This window comes from Rhipicephalus microplus, chromosome 2 (genome assembly GCF_043290135.1).
Source record: "Rhipicephalus microplus isolate Deutch F79 chromosome 2, USDA_Rmic, whole genome shotgun sequence".
Classification (NCBI taxonomy): Eukaryota; Metazoa; Arthropoda; class Arachnida; order Ixodida; family Ixodidae; genus Rhipicephalus; species Rhipicephalus microplus.
Window position 1 is genome coordinate 13,485,856 of NC_134701.1, and position 18,182 is coordinate 13,504,037.

General features: G+C 46.2%; 1 protein-coding gene across 1 annotated transcript in view; it reads left to right on the forward strand.

The window, feature by feature from the left end:
- The window catches only part of LOC119169946 (uncharacterized), a 128,795-nt gene that overhangs the window by 25,817 nt on the left and 84,796 nt on the right, over positions 1-18,182 (forward strand). Inside the window, exon 17 of the mRNA XM_075882893.1 lies at positions 7,311-7,394. Within this exon, the coding sequence (XP_075739008.1) occupies positions 7,311-7,394 (84 nt within the window). The remainder of the gene's footprint in view (positions 1-7,310; positions 7,395-18,182) is intronic.

The window sequence follows — 18,182 nt, forward strand, 5'->3', positions numbered from 1 at the left end:
CAAAACATGTGAAGTTGCTTGCATATCAGTTCCTCATCAGATCGAAACTTGAATATGCCTCCCCCATATGGAACCCGCCCCAAACATAGCTCATTAACGACCTCGAATCTGTCCAAAATTGCGCCGTTCGATTCATTCACTCTCAGTACTCATACGACATCAGCCTTTCATCCTTGAAAGCACAATACGGTTTATCACCCCTCTCTGTTCGCTGCCGTATCGCCACCCTTTCTCTCTTTCATAAATTTTTTCATTCTTCTCTCAATGCAGCTCCTTGCATCCTCCCCCCGACATATATTTCACACCGCACAAGCCATCCACTTCAAGTGTCCCGTTATCGCAACAGAACTGCCACTTTTTCCGCTTATTCTTTTCCCGCACCGTCAAGGATTGTAACGACCTTCCCTGCTCCATTGCTTCAACCACCTGTGGTGCGATTAAATAAAAATTCCAAATCCCGACAAAGGCGGTCTGTTCCATTGAGTCGCACGCGATTGGCCTATATGAGCCGTGACGAATGCTGTGACGTTCTGAGTGACGTGGACTGGGGTGTCACGTGACTGTTTTTGTCCGGTTTTCGGAGGAAGGCGATGGAACGGTCGGCGGGACCATTCAAAAGGAACCGGATGGATTGAAATGGCTGCAAGGTGGCCTGGATCGGATTGAAATGTAAGGGCTTTGCGACTTTTAAGCATCCGGGCACTTGGACAACATGGCGTTTCCCACTGCCACGGTTTTTCGTTTCGCCTTTGCGGCAGCTGCAGCCAAGCAGAGACGACGAAGCGAGATTAAAGATTCATTTGAAAAGTTCACCGAAGAACAATTCCGGCAATGTTCTCGTCTGTCCGAGCGAACAGTCCGTAGCTTGTGCGACGAACTTGTCCCTGTTATCGGACGCCAGCGAGCCAGTGGCCTTTCCACAGAGATGAAAGTGTTGTGTGCGATGCGATTTTTCGCCACCGGTTGCATCTAGAGGAGCGTTGGTCGCGAGGAGCACATCGGCAAGTCTCAGCCGGCCGTGAGCAACACTATCCACGAGGTGACACAGGCCGTCATCACCGTGGCTGCTAGGAAAAAGCTGGCGGACTTCCCACTGACAACAGCTGCTAACGATGAGGCAAAGGCGGAGTTTGTGCTACGTGGTTGCATCCCAGGGGTGCTGGCGTCTACCGATGGCACGTTGGTCACCATTCGAAAAGTAGAGGGATTCAGACTGGCCGACACGGCGAGCTTCATGTCCAGAAGGGGCTATTATGTCCTGAACGTCATGATCGTAAGTACCGTTAGGATCCTTTCTTACTCGCCCTTTGGAGCAATTGTTCAGTTGTGACGCCAAAGCTGGAAAAAGTAACGATGCAACGAATGAAAAAGAACCTGCAGGGATTGCGTGCGAGCTAGTTGGTGGCTCGCAAGACCTCGGTAATAATAAGTGACAAGTGTTTTGTGCGTGAGCCAGTTGCCTTTTTTTGCACTGGCATGCATGCGCAATTGAGTTGTGCATTTTCGAAGTAATCGGTAATATGGGCAGCAGACGTAGCAGAAATATATACACGACAGGGAAGTATTTCCAACACGAAAGTGCTTACAATCTCTATTGCACGAGCTGGCTTTGGCATTTACGAGTGTTCTTTCCCAAGAGCAACGCGTAGGTTTTCACTTATCGATCATTCAGTGGAAGTCGTAGTCATGTGTACAGCAGAGGTGGGGTCGTTGCCCCCACCCTCGCCCCTCCTCAGTGTGCTACACCCTGGGTTTCCTTCTAAGTGATGCTCCTTGTACCAATGACTGTACTAGTACGCATTCTTTCCTGCGTATGCGTAGAAAAAAGGGATTTATTCTGAGTATAAACGCAGTACTAATTTATATCGCTCCTCATCGCAGGTGTGCAAAGCGTGGCTGCGCATAATTGACATGGACCCATGATTCCCAGATTCGTGCCACGACTCCTGGGTGTGAGAACACAACCAACTACGTGCACCTCTAGCAGCACATCTGCAGCCTGGCGAATATCTGTTTGGTAAGAATTAATGTGTACTATCTGGGCAGAGCACTCAGCTTTTATGCTTATATTGCAGGAAACGCAGGCTATCCCCTCAAGCCATGGCTTCTAATTCCAGTCCTTGGCAGTCAACCGTGCAACACTTCCGAAGGCCGATACAACAAGAAGCACGCATTCATGCACAATGTTGGGTAAAGATGTATCGCTGTGTTGGAGAGCAAGTTCCGCTGCTTGCAGCACTTTCGAACGATGCTCTATAACCCCGATCGGTAGCGCAAATCATCTATGCTTGCTTTGCTCTCCACAACATTGCGTTGCATGCAGGCGACTGGACCTTGGACGAGTAGGTTGTGGACATGCCACCAGCAGAGGATGACGATGTGAAGCCAAGGGGGAGCAATATGCTCACACATCGCAACGTGCTGCTCAGAGACGGCAGGAGCGCAGCGCTGCCTTCGACCTTTTTTGAAGTGCAGAGGAAAGGTGAGTTTTCATGTTTTCATATCCCACACATAATTTATTTACACTGATTCTAGTGCATCTAGACATGACAGGGCTGTGTTTGCCACACTTGAATACACAAAGTATATACTTGTGCTTCAATATGAAGCAAGGTGGCAATGTCAAAATGCTGCATTTTCTTTAAATGGCACATGAAATATGCAACACAAACACCCTTTTCCGTATCAGTGATCACAGTCACAACAGACTAGATTGGAGGAAGCATATATGAGCGGCACTCTGTGCTGAATGTTGCTATCACAAAATTGTGCGAACAAAGCAGCAACGTCTCAGAATTTCTTTCACAAGAACGCATAAAAATCGCGATTCCATTAGTAACATGTTGCATGAGCACATGATACATAAGTCCATGTCTTCTCATAGTGACTGACTACAAGCATTCAATTGTGCACTCCAGGCTTCACGAGCAATTGTGCTTGTCAAGTTGTGCTGGTTTTTTGCTCATTGTCCTAAACATTGTATGAATGTTAAAATAACGTTTGATTTGAATTCTCGACTGCAGTCATGCTGCAATGATAAAAAATACGCAAATCAAAACGACAAACAACAGGCGAGCTCTTTTGATAACATACAGCATGAATAACTTGCTCAGCCATCTCGCGGCTCCCAAACCTTACAACGTTCAAAATTTATTCCCGCAACGAGTCGTTTACAATGAAAACTAGATGAAATCAATCGCTAGCATGTTGCTGTGAAGAATCATTTTCATTTGTGAAACTGTGCGAGATGACCACTTACTAGCTTAGCGCTCTCAAACAAGATTCAGAATGTAGTTGTTGCACCTTAGCCTCATTGTGCTGAAATGAAAATATCACAGTGAACTGCAAAACAATGTGATGCGAAAAGATATCACATTACTACACTATGTGGTAATGCTGCGTAAAAAGCACAGTGAGCTAGAAAACACAGTGCGACAATACAAATATCGCAGAAAAATTAACAAAAAATGTCAACTATACACTCGTGGTCTCCATGTGGATGACTAGACACCTTTGAAATGTGGGAAAAAAACACTGCCACGGGAACAGCTTGAACATACATTGAGAAATGCATATATCAAACATAAAAAATGCTGCACTCCTTGTACAAAGTAAATGCTAACCTAAATCTAGTAATATGTACTAAATTCAAACAAAAATGTATAAAATATAACATGAACGCCAACGCGTAAACATATCAAAAACACTAAACGAATTATGAATGATAAGAAGTTGAAAACATGGCGAAAAACAAACTAAACTATGTATATGTCTCCCGAAGCGTATAAAATTGAACATGAACAGCAGCACCTAAACACATTTAAACCGACAAATCAGTAATAAATGATGACAAGAAAAAGCATTGAACACATGACGAAAAATTAAACTAAAATGCGTATCGCTTTCTCGCAGAAAGCCCTCAGCCACGGCCAGTGCCCTCTTGTACCGCTGCCACACGCCATGCTGCAGAAGCGATGCGGGTGGTTGATTTTTTCATCTCCCACAGCACCTGCGATGAATCATCATGGTCTAAATGTTTAATTGAGCTGCCGGAAAACCCTTAACCATCTCGTTGTTAAAAGCTGCTGCTGCTGCCAAGAATTTCAACGGGCACAACAATATCCCCTCAGTTGAAGATCAACTGGCCTGATGGCATCCTTTGAAAGTGGGAAGCTTTGTGTACAAGCTATGCCCTCCTTGTGCGGACCAACAAACATTTGTTGAAGCTACTCTCTATTAATGTCCTCAAATGCATCTCTAACCAACCTTTTCAGGGCTAACCAACCTTTTGCCCGGCAGTTTATCATTGCAGATACCCGATACCATGCCCTCAATACAATGCATGGTTCTTGTTTAGAGCCCAAGTTGGTTTCAGTCATCATAATAGAGCATGAAGAATGCTTACGCCCCTTATGTAAAATGTAAACAAAGGGTCTACTCACCTTGAGCACATTGTCGCCCTGCTCAAGGTTCCAGTCCTGCACTCAATAAAGCACTAAGTTCTCAGATGCTTGCGTGTTACTGTGTCACTGCCATCTTCAGCCGCTTCAGTGGCCTCCACATCTATTTCCACCCCAGATGTGGGAACATCCGCTTGCTGGAAAGTGTAGTAAGCATGATCTTTCAGAAATTGGGTATTCGTTACTCTGGCTATTTTGCAACCTTACGTACTAAACAACTGCGGAAATGTTCTGCAGCCATTCAGTGGTCATTGATATCATGTATTACCATTTTAGTGCATGCACTTGCCCGCAGGCATTGCGTGTTTTATGATAAATTAATACCCCTTGTACTGCAAGGGCGGCAAACTGAGATTTTAGTTAATAAACCTACCCACTTTTTAATACTTTCTTCTGCGCTATATTCCCGTTTAACAAGGTTCCGCTAAAAGCACCCCTTCAGATGTCAAACTCTGTCATGGCATTGCTCAGGAACCCATGATACTGCGGCGGCAGAGTGCTTACCTGTAGATAGGTGAGACCAAAGACGCCACTGAAGCGTGTCATCCCAGTCAACTGTAGAGTCCGGCCGCGGAAGCCGGGCAGCCAACCCCCTCCAGTGCTCTGAAAATATACACCAATGTCAAAGAACAAATCGCACGCGCCATTCGATTGTCACTCACGTTTGTACCTCTCTGATGGCGGCAGCGTCACGGCGGGCCTCGTGCACCGGCCTGCGCCACCAAGCTTGCCACTCCTGCGCAGGCACTTCATGGTTCAGCACATCGCTGAGCTCTTGCCACAGCCGTGGCCGGTCGGTGACGCCGTGCCGCAGCTCGATGGCTTTCGCCACGAGCTGGGGGTGTTCGTCCATAAAAGCGAGCACCAGCACGCGCCGAGCTTCGGAAACGCGGATGAGCCGCTGCTGCTGTTGGCTACTGGTGCCGTTGCCCTTCACCATGATTGCGCTCGACTGAGCCAACAACCTCGAAAGTTGTGCCGTTTAGGTTTGTATAGTGGTGGAGATATGGAAACAGTAACTGCTTGAAACGGGGTTGTACTTAGCGCCACTGCTTACCGTCCCGCTAAATTTAGCCTAATTTCTAAACAATAACGAGATAAATACGTTTATATTGTGCCGTATTCCTTATTGAACGTTTGAAAACTTGTGCCAACACATTTTCATAGTGATCAATAGTAGCTAAACATTTCTCAACACGTAACAAGTACTTTTCACTTTGCTATACGGTCCCCAAGTCCACGTCAAAATGATGACGCAAGGCTTCATTTCACTCATTGGCTGTTCACTTCCCTCCGTCTTCGTGACCGCTGCGGACCGCCCAATTTTCGACGTCACCGACAGACCGCCTCCGTCCGGATTTTGAATTTGTATATAATTGCACCTCTGCCCATCATCCTTCGCGACAAATGTTACAAATCACCTGTTCTGCGAAAACTAACGTGTTCAAATGTTCTCTTAAGGGGTCTCCACCCCTTAAAGACCCCAGTGGGGTGCTTAAAAAATAAAAATGAATGAATGAATTGATTACGTCACAAAATTTGTGGACACAAAACCACCTCGAAACATAGAGGCCACAACCGTCCAGAAGCGTGTCAAACGCCGTGTCATATTGAAGCACCAATGACCAGCCACAATCATCACAGGCGGCGGTACTGTAATATTGGCGCGATGTACTAAAGCATACTTTAAACATTGGGGCATCAAACATGCATCAAACTAAAGCATACTTTAAACATTGGGGCACCAAACAAACCGAATATCACCCTACAGCAAGCGGCTTATGCGAAAGAGTCAACAAGACAATCCGACATGTCATCGCCATGACTACCACCGAGGAAGAAAAATGGGCTGATGTCCTTCCTTATAATGTATTATGTTATAACACCGGGTTCCAAGACACGGTTCACCAAACTTCCTTCTTCATGGTCTAGGGTAGGGATCTGGTGCTACAATTACATGTTGTATACAGTCGCCGAGAGCTTCAAGAGCTCAAAGAAGAATAAACTATTTCACGTTAGTGCGTGAACGACTACAAAAAGTCGAGGATCTCGCCGCCACACACATCCGACTGGCTCAAGAAAAAGAGAAGTGGCACTTTGACAAGCACCACAAGGACGTTGTGTTTGAAAGAGGACAACTGGTGCTCCCCAAGACTCGAACGTCCGCTGTGAAAACAATTACATCGTACTCCGGACCTCACAATATAGTGAACAAGCTGTCTTCCGTGAACTACGAGATCCAACTCGCGAACAGTACGGGAAGTTGACATTGCGCATATTGAAAAATTAGGTCTATATCTGTGCCCCATTACTCCCATAGAGCCACCCAGTGCTTCGGACTAAGGTGTACATAGGTGCCATGCAGTGTAAATAGTTGTTAGTGCTTGTATATAGTTTTGTGGCCTTGAAAGTGAATACACAAAGTTTTGTGGAGTTTTGTAAATAGTTACAGATAGCACTGTTTAAGTTAGTTTAGTTATGTAGGTCTTAGTGTTTTCTGTATGAAGTCAGAACGACTAGTTTCCAAACCTGGGCATGTGACGAGCTATAGCAGACGACACTCGGTGCGTATCTCGCACCTTTGCGTGAGGAAAATGCAGTAAATTGGCGCCGGGCTCACGGACGAACGTCAAATAAAAAGGGGTCTTGCTGTCCCCTCTTATCTTGAAAGAGTGTGGACGTCCTTCTTAGGCTACCTCGGAACCCAGTATATCCGGCGAGCACAACGGCACGTCACAATATGTAAGCAGTGTTTGCTAATTAGCTACCTTCTTGCTATGTTGGTTTTCCTTTTGCATTAGCAGGTTTATGTTGAACACGTAGCTACAGAAATAAATCATATTCATGCAGGTGCCCCACCAGCACCGGGGTCACCACGTCTAGCACCTCCGCCTGGCCTACCTCTAGCTGTAATGGGGGTCCCAAGAGCACCGGGTGAGTTTCTGAGCTAGTCAGATTGATGATTGATTGATTGATTTGTGGGGTTTAACGTCCCAAAACCCTGAGCTAGTCAGATGTCTACTTTCTCACCTAGAAGAACATGCGAAGTTGAGAAGTTCGTGAGCTCTGTGACTTATCTAACAAGCCCAAGTATAGGCTATGTATTACCTAGCTATGCAGAGTGTGGCCCTGTTTCAATGAACATTGAACTATGCATAAAAAAACATGCTATCTACCGGTGGATATTCTGGTAAGCGACATTCTCGCACCCATTTTGTGTTTTGAGAAACCACTAATATTGGTGAGCACCGACCGACCGACCGACTAATCGACTGACCAACCAACCAACCTAACGACTGACCGACCGACCGTCCGTCCGTCCGTCCGTTCGTCAGTCCGTCTGTCTATGCAATTCGTTCATCTATCTTTATAGCCGTTCACGTCTGCGTGCTCTCTTGCTGACGCCCTTAACTTGGCGCGAACGAAAAATTGTATGGGATGGTAAGAAGGTCCGACATATATAACGCGCAGTTCAAGCCCCGCCACGGTGGTCCAGTGGCTAAGGTACTCGGCTGCAGACCCGCAGGTCGTGGGTTTGAATCCCGGCTTCGGCGGCTGCATTTTCGATGGAGGCGGAAGTGTTGTAGGCCCGTGTGCTCAGATTAGGGTGCACGTTAAAGAACCTCAGGTGGTCGGAATTTCCGGAGCCCTCCAATACGGCGTCTCTCATAATCATATGGTGGTTATAGGACGTTACACCCCACATATCAATCAATCAACGCGCAGTTCAAGGCATTGATAACGGTACAATTTCGCCACGCACGTCACTCAACACTTCCTTACAAAAAGTGGCATATACCCGTGGTCGGGTATGTGCCGCTTATATGTGGGTATGTGCCACGGGTGGTTGAAACTAGGTGCCTACCGACGAACGACGATTATGTACATGAGCAATTTCAATACATCAGTGGTGAGCAAAACCAAAGATCAGGAGCGTTGACCTAATGAATAAAATAATAAATCTGAGCGTCCCAGCAGAAATCAAAGCCAAGCATGCTTGGCAATCAAGTATTCTACCACAGAGCCATGAAACTGCTTTTGAAATAGACCTTAACTTTGGCGGCAGCGGTGGCTACTGGAACGTCGCCCTAACCTATCGTCCTGTGCTGTTACAGATAATTGCCGCACATGCGCCGATAACAACGTGGCCAACAACCGAAGGGATAAACAATTGCTGACTTCATCGACACGGGACCTCACGGGACCTGCCGCAATCTGCACTTGGCGCGGTCATCGCAGCCTATAAAGCGACCTCTTCTTCGCCCGACCATCACTTTGGCGGCAGCGGTGGCTACTGGAACGTCGCCCTAACCTATCGCCCTGTACTGTTACAGCAAATTGCCGCACATGCGCCGATAACAACGTGGCCAACAACCGAAGGGACAACAAATTGCTGACTTCATCGACACGGGACCTCACGGGACCTGCCGCAATCTGCACTTGGCGCGGTCATCGCAGCCTATAAAGGGACCTCTTCTTCGCCCGAGCATCACTTTGGCGGCAGCGGTGGCTACTGGAACCTAACCTATCGCTCTGTACTGTTACAGCAAATTGCCGCGCATGCGCCGATAACAACGTGGCCGACAACCGAAGGGACAGCAAATTGTTGACTTCATCGGCACGGGACCTGCCGCAATCTGCACTTGGCGCGGTCATCGCAGCCTATAAAGGGACCTCTTCTTCGCCCGAGCATCACTTTGGCGGCAGCGGTGGCTACTGGAACGTCGCCCTAACCTATCGCCCTGTACTATTACAGGTTTGTAAAGTGTCTCACTTGGCTCTTGCCTGTGCTCATATTTGTCGCTGCTGCCGCCAAAAAGTGTTATGCGTGACAACATTGAATGCCCTGAGTGTAAAGAGTTACTAGAGCGTGCTAGCGATGGCATAGTGTGCACTCTATGTAAGCTCCCGTATCATACGGGAAATGTGCGGGTGTGTCTGACGCAACATTGAAGTCCAAAGGGGAGGCATATCGCAAAAGTTGGACATGTCTGAAGTGCAGACCATCAAAAAATCGTGGGCAAACAGAAAAAACCGATGAACCTTGCGTACGGGATGTGTTTTTGATGCTGCAGGCGATCAATATAAAGCTAGATGTTTTGATGCCCCTGAAAGAAACCGTTGTTAAGATAGAAGAGTCTGTGCAGTTCATGTCCGATCAGATGACGGATGTAATGAAGCGCGCCGAAGAAAATGAGCGCAGCATCAAAGAACTACGTACCAGGATTGAAAATCTCGAAATGCAAGACAAAAAGCTTGAATCGCTAAACCGCCAGCTTGACGACCTTGAATGGCGTAACCGAAGGTACAATCTCGAATTTCACGGCATACCACAGACTCAACAAGAAGATCTTGTTGGCAAGATAAATGCGTTAGCTATCCAAAACGAGCTTCTTGAACTATCACGCGACGATGTGGCAGCGATTCACCGTTTCCCATCCAAGCAAGATAAGATTCCCGCAATAATTTGTCGTTTCAATGAACTAAACGTCCGAGAAGCGTGGTGGGACAACCGGCTTAAAATTTCGAAAATGAACAAAGAAGTTCGCGTGCTGGAAAACCTCACAAAACGCAGTAAAACACTGTTGAAGGAAGTAAAAGACTGGGCAAAGGTAAACGACTATAAGTTCGTCTGGCATAGAAACTACAAAATCCTCGTAAAAAAGGCGGAGAGGCATCCAACGAAGCCTATCTCGGACTTCCGCGATGCTGCTAAGCTCACCTAGATGTCTGACTAGTATTTCTAGGTTTTTGTGTGTACAAGAATCACCAGATGGCACCTGTTTGCCATACGTCCTACGTTAATCCTAACCAGTTTTCAAAAATGCTTGGTCTAGCCTTCGCAAAATCTTTCAAATCTGTTCATTTTAACGCACCGTCACTCGGAAATAAAGAAATGCACCTAAATTTATTTTTGCAACAGTTATATACATCTTTGGATGTAATTAGGGTAACTGAAACTTGGTCGAAAAATGATTGTGATCTTATCTGTCTTCCTATATACCAAACATTTTTTAAACCACGATAATGGTCGCGGGGGAGGTGTTTGTATGCTGTTTAAAAATATTTGGGAACCAGACTTGCTACCGTTATTCACAGTATGCACGTGCGACTATGAAGTGTTATCTGAATGTTCAGGAAGCACCCTTTTTGCAGTGTGTTATCGTCTTCCACAGTGCTCAGTCACAGCCTTTATTAGTTGCTTTGAATCTCTGCTTTCATACTACCGCGAAAAGCGATTGGACCTAGTATGTGGCGGGGACCTGAACATTAACATGTGGAATAATGATGTTTCGAAAAGGAGTTTCGACTTGTCACTACAGGCAAATGGATTTTCAAATGTCATTGATTTACCAACCCGCATCACGCCAAATTCTTCCACGTTGCTAGATCTGTTCATTCCGAACATAGACAGAGCAAGGCTAAAATCTGGAGAAATTAGCGCTGACATTAGTGACCACTTACCGATTTATTTATGTTTTACAAAAGAGTTCAAAAAAAATGTTAGCAATACCCGCTCTTTTCAACCTATCACTAAAAATGCCCTTTCTATATTTAGGCAAAATGTAGCGCAAGTAAACTGGGATTTTATTCTGAAAGAAAATGATCCGGAAATAGCATACGACAAGTTAATAAATGTTCTTAAGCTAATTTACAACGCACGTTTTCCATTCAAAGTTGTGAGGAACAACAACCGAACTCGGAAGCCATGGATCACACAAGAGCTGCTTACTAAGATTAGGTTGAAAAACACTTTGTATCACAAGTTTATCAAAACTAAAGATGTGAGTGACTTGCGTATCTTTAAGAATCTCCGTAATCGCCTGAACAAGGAACTTACAAAAGCTAGAGCAGATTATTACACAAATCAGTTTGTTGCATGCCAGGGTCGCACTGATTTAACGTGGGAAAAGCTAAACAATATTGTAGGGAAACAAAGTTGTGAAAAAGAACTTTCCACACTTGTACTAAACGGAGAAGCTATATCCGGCCAGAAACTGGCCAATGAATTTAATCGCCATTTTGTAAGCATTTTTAGTGAAGCGAAAGTGTTCAGTGACCTCCTAAACATTACCTCGATTGAAAATACTCTATTTCTTAGCCCGGTTGATGAAGCTGAGGTGATGGGCACATTCAACACGCTAAACAACACGACATCTTGTGACATTGATGGATTCCAAGTTAAACCAATTAAGTTTATATTTGACATTATTTCGCCGTACATTACGCATATTCTCAACAAGTGTATCATTAGGGCAGTGTTTCGTCGTGGTATGCAGCTTGCGCGTGTATCAGTAATTTATAAAAAGGGTTACAGAAATCAATTGGGAAATTACAGGCCAATATCTATACTACCAATATTTTCAAAACTGTTTGAAATAGTTATTCATAAGCACTTCGTGAACTTTGAATCTAAGCATTCCCTAATTAGCGACTCTCAATTTGGTTTCAGAAAACACTGTTCGACGGAGCTCGCGTTACTGGAACAAAAAGAACACATTCTAAAGGAACTTGACAAAAATAAAGTATTTATTGGGATCTAGGTCGACTTTACGAAGGCTTTCGACCTAATAAACCATGAACTATTGCTGCGCAAGTTAGAGCGTTGCGGATTTCGTGGACATGCATCTGCACTCGTAAAATCTTATCTTGAATTCCGTAGGCAGGCGGTTGTTGTAAACGGATTCTTATCCGATACACGGCCTGTTCAGTGTGGCATCCCACAAGGCAGCATTTTAGGCCCGTTTCTTTTTAACATGTCTATAAATGATATTGTGCAGGCAAAAATTCGCAAAAATTGTATGCTACACTGACGACACGAGCATATTTCTAGCTGGAGATAATATAGGCGAGTTGACAGAACAAGCAAATGACGCACTAGACAAACTTGATAACTGGACACGAAAGAACGCATTACAGATAAACAGCTCAAAAACTAAAGTCGTCATCTTTAGAGGAAAAAACGAAAAAGTCGCATTAACAAGAGATATATGTTTTCAACGTATTCCCCTAGAAATAGTGCCATCGATTAAAACATTAGGAGTTATGATAAATCAAAAACTGTCCTGGGACGACCATGTAACCTATCTTGGTAGCAAGCTGTCGCAGGTAATAGGCATTGTTTACAGAAAACGTGAGATGCTGCCGCTGAACGTGATGATCCTAATCTATCAGTCTTTATTTTATTCTCATCTAAACTACTGTCACTTAGTCTGGGGCACCACGACACAAGAAAACCTAAACAAATTACACGTCCTACATAAGAGCTTCTTACGCGTAATGGAAAACGTTCCTCGCTGGCACACAACAACCGAACTTTTTACCACTTTTTTTACCACGCACAAAATTGTGCGAGTAACTAAATTATATGAGTATCGTCTTTGTCATTCCTTCAAGCGTTAAATCAAGTATAGTACATTTCTACTTCGTAAGATTGCTCTGAAAGAGCCGCGAAAACATATATGCAGAACTAAAATACAGATACATGGCACGTTCAAACATACAGAACAACTGACGGTACGCAAACCCTGGAAAACCAGCTTCCGCGACTGCTCAATAGCTTCGCAGCTAAAAACGCACCTCTTGAAACATTGACAAATAAAGAGTTATCATTTTTTCTTTCATAATTCCTGTTATCTGTTTGCTGGCGATTTCTATGCCTTAAATGTGTACTTCCTTGTATTGTGTCTTTCATTTTTCTTTTTCTGTTATGTTAGGCACATTTGATTGTGTTTTTTTTTATTCTTGAATCCTTGCTGTTCGCCAAGTTAGGGGTCAGCAGCTCAGTCAAGCAGTTTTTTTTTGGAGTTTTCATTGGAACGATCCTCGGATTTTGCAGCTTTTACTGCGGGCCCCTGTCATCATGTACACAATGATGATGAAATAAACGTATTATTATTATTATTATTATTATTATTATTATTATTATTATTATTATTATTATTATTATTATGTTCGTTAAACGTCAACTGTGGTTGCAGGGCTGGCTTTCCCATTTTGAAAATTACATCTGTACTTCTATGATACAGTCGTCACCGCTTCTAGACGAGAATCGTACGTAGGTACCATACGTTGAAATCAATATTATGAGCGCAACAAGCGAATGACTCTTTAAGCTCTTTGATATCATCATCACTTGTACATCTTGTTCATCTGTAAATATCATCACAAGTGTGATTTAGCTCGAGCCTGGCTGAATGAACCGGTTCCTCACAAGTGGTGGACGGTGCTTTTCGTTCCTACAAGTACTCTCGCCCTATCTCGCTGAAGCTCCGCTCGGATCGTCACAAACAACCCCCCGCCATGGCGGCCCAAGAAAACCCTGGCCCATCCAACGTCGCCGTCATACTGCAGCCACCGCCCCCCGTTCCGCCCAGCAAGATTCGCCTGCGTGATCCACCTGTATTTTCCGGTCTCTGAGGCGATGATGTCAAAGACTGGATCAAGAACTACGATTTTGTCAGTGATTTGCACAGGTGGGACAATCCAAAGAAGTTGCGCAGCGTCCCATTTTACTTGTCCGATGTTGCGAAAACTTGGTTCTGGAACCACCACCCGTATTCTCCCGACTGGGACACTTTCGAGCAGCAAATTCATCAAATATTTGGCGCTCTACAGTTCACACTGAGACAGCAAAGAAGAAGCTCGCTGAGTGCACGCAGCTGCCGGGTGAATCTTACACCTCTTATATTGAGGATGTCCTTGCACTGTGCAAGCGCGTTAACACCAGCTTGTCTCAGAACGACCAAATACGCCACATTAATAAAGGCATTAACATCGTCACCTTTAACACCCTCGCCATGCAAAATCCTGCCACCACCCAGGACGTGATAACCATCTGTCAGCGACTTGACGAGCTTCAGTCTCTTCGCCTTTGCTACGATGGCACCGACATTCGTTTGCCTGCCCCCCTCGACTTGCGTGCGCTTATTCGCGGCATCGTTCGTGAAGAGCTTCACGGGTGCTGCTCTTCCTGTGCTGCGGATGTTACTCTCGCTTCTGAAAAAGATAGCTTGCGAGACCTGATTAAACAAGAGATGGCGTCCGCATCATGACCAACGTGTTCCAACGGTCCCTGCGTGCGCCATCCGCGCGCGTACATCGAAGTTGCCGCGCTCTCTGCCGCACCCACCATTTCTGTGCCTACATTAGCACACCATGTGCCTGTGGCTTCGTTGTCACCGCCAGTGCGTGCACCGCCTTACTACGCATCTCAGCGCTCACCTCGACCAATCTGTTACTACTGCGGCTATCGAGGACATATCGCTCGGTTTTGTCGAAGGCGCCAACAAGACGAGCAGCGCGGCTACGCTCGAAGCTTCCGTTCGACCATGAACTACCTACGACCACCCTCCCGATCGTCATATTACTGTTCACCGTCTCCTACATACCGTACTGACAGGCCTGGGAATTCCCGTACGTCTCGTCGCAGGTCGCCTTCACCAGGTCGCCGTCCAGTGTCGCCTCTTTGGCCCGCCTCCCATTTCACGAACGCCCACGCGGAAAACTCCCCAATGCATTTTTAGAAGGGTAAACTGCATCCACCGGACAGCTAACAATTCCTCCAGAGCGGCCATCGAATTTGATAGTAGTGTTTGTAGAAGGTGTATGCGTTGAGGCTCTTGTAGACACTGGCGCTGCCGTTTCAATTATTCGTGCTGATTTTTGTTCACGCCTTCAAAAAGTCACCACGCCTTATGGCGGCCCACCTCTACGTGCGGCGACCAACGCTCTCATTTGTCCACTTGCACAGTGTACCGTTCGTGTTTGCATAGAAGGGATTCGTCATCACATCGTTTTCGCGGTATTTTGTGAGTGCACTCACGCTCTCATTCAGGGGGGGGGGGGGATTTCTTGTCTTCTCTGTCCGCTTTCATATCTTGTCATCAGCACCTCCTGCATCTAAACACCACTGACTCTACTCCGCTTGAACACAATAGACGCATCCGTCTTGTCACCACGTCAGATTATGTACTTCGGCCATACATCAAAGAAATTATAAGTGTTAATTGCACCTACATTGTGGATGGTGACGTACTAATTCTCCCTTACGGCCATACCCTACGTAGGGGCATTGTGATCACACCAGGGCGTATTCACTTCTTCGATGGGTCTACCTACCTCACCGCCATAAATCAAACCTCAGAGTGTGTACTGCTCCCCTGTGGCTCAACAGTATCTTGCGTGGTCGACAGTGAGCCTGTTGCGATTGTTACTCTTCCGAACAACAACCACAACAATGTCCCTAAGTCACAATCACTGACATTCAATGCCTCTTCCACACCTGTGTCGGCAGCCATAAGCACTGACTTAACACCTGATCAAACTGAAGATTTGCTCGCCCTGTTGAATAGACACCGTTCTCTATTTGACGTGAACTTGCCCGCCCTCAGCATCACTACCACCGCTACTCACAGCATCCAGACTGACGGCTCTCGTATTGTACATCGGCGTCCATGTCGCGTGTCTCAGGCAGAACGCAAGATCATCGAGTAAAACGTCTCAGACATGCCAGGACGCAACATTATACGTCCTTCCTCGAGTCCTTGGTCATCCCCAGTTGTTCTCGTTCAAAAGAAAGATGGTATAGTGCGTTTCTGCGTCGATTACTGTGCGCTAAACAAAATAACGTGCAAGGATGTTTATCCTCTCCCTCAGATCGACGATGCACTGGATTCATTACTGGACGCAGAGTATTTTTCCTGCCTCGACCTTAGGTCAGGCTACTGGCAGATACCAATGTCGGAGTCTGATAAAGAGAAGACTGCCTTTTCAACGCCAGATGGGTTGTACGAGTTCAATGTGATGCCTTTTGGACTCTGTATGCACCCGCCACCTTCAAACGCGTGATAGACGGTGTATTGCGTGGTTCGAAATGGAAAACATCTGTGCTATCTCGATGACATAGTAGCGTTTCCATCCACGTTCTCGCAGCATCTACAACGTCTTGATGAAGTCCTCACATGCCTTGCAAAAGCTGGTCTACAGCTTAATACCAAGAAATGTACCTTTGCTAGCAAGACAATCAAGGTTATCGGCCACCTCGTCAGCAAAGAAGGAGTTTGGCCGAACCCCGAAAAGCTTGCCACCGTCCTCGATTTCCCTCGACCACTACGTCAAAAGGACCTGCGCAGCTTTCTGGGGTTATCTTCTTACTTCCGGTGCTTCATACGTGGCTTCGCGGAACTTGCGTCTCCGCTCCATCAACTCCTCGCAAGGAACGTCCCCTTCATTTGGTCTGAAGACTGCGAAAGCACTTTCACGGCATTGAAGCAAGCCCTCACGTTCGATCCGGTACTGTGCCACTTCCATTCCACCGCACCCACCATCCTTCACACCGACGCAAGTAGTCATGGTCTTGGTGCTGTACTCTTGCAGCGTGACAAAAACTCACGTGAACGCGTCGTTGCTTCCGCAAGTCGTGCTCTTACCGCTCCAGAAAAGAACTACACTATCGCCGAGCAGGAGTGCCTTGCTGTTGTTTGGGCAGTGCAAAGATTCCGACCATATCTTCACGACCGTCATTTTACCGTCGTGACCGACCATAACTCCCTATGCTGGCTTTCATCGCTGAAAAACTTATCGGGTCACTTCAGTCGCTGGGCGCTTTCCTTGCAGGAGTATGATTTCGATGTCGCCTACAGATCTGGGAAGAAGCATCAAGATGCTGATGCTCTATCGCGCTGTTCTTTGCCCAGCGGAAGCCACTCACCATCGATACTCCAAAACGACAGCACCTCTCCAATCGCAGCGCTAAGTTCATCACCTGCCACCAAATCCGTTCTTGTTTCACAACAACGTGTCGGCTTATACTGCCGCACCATTGTTGACCGCTTGACCGGCTCTACTACTCCTCCAAACGCCAGACTCCGTCGAGAACTTCAACAATTTAAGCTTGTCGGTGGTGCCTTATACCACTACATTTACCACATCGAAGGCAACAAGTGGGTACCAGTCATCCCACGTTCTCTGCAACGCGAAGTTCTGAAGCCTTTCATGTTGATGCAACCACTGCTCATCTAGGCTATCACAAGACTTACGACAAAATACGAAGTCGTTGTTTTTGGCCTGGCCTCTCTTCAGCCAGCGCTAAGTACGTCGCCTTCTGTGTCCATTGCCAACGGCGGAAGCGACCGACAGCTGCTCCGGCTGGCTTAATGCAACCTCTTCTTTGTCCCACCTCGCCTTTTGAAGTCGCTGGAATTGACTTGTATGACCCTCTTCCTACATCATCCAATGGGAATCGCTAGATTGTCACGGCCGTCGACCACCTTACCCGCTACGCAGAAACAGCTTCTATACCATCTGGGACTGCCACTGAGGTCGCCGGTTTCTTTCTTCGCTGCACCTTTTTGCGTCATGGAGCTCCACGCATTCTCCTGAGTGATCGTGGCAAAGTGTTTCTCTCTTACATTGTCGAGCAAGTTTTGCGTGCCTTTAACACTGTTCATAAGACCACTTTTAGCTACCACCCGCAGACCGACGAATTGACTGAACAGTTTTATCGGACCCTATCGGACATGATCGCCATGTATATTCACCCCAACCACACGAACTGGGATCCAATTCTGCCCTTCGTGACATTCACCTATAATACGGCTGCTCAACGCAAAACCGGCTTTTCTCCATTTTTTTCTCGTCCATGGTTGCTCGCAGAGTTTCGCTCAGGATGTCTCTTTCATATTTGCAAGATTGTTTCAGCGCGCGAACAAAGAAAAAAGG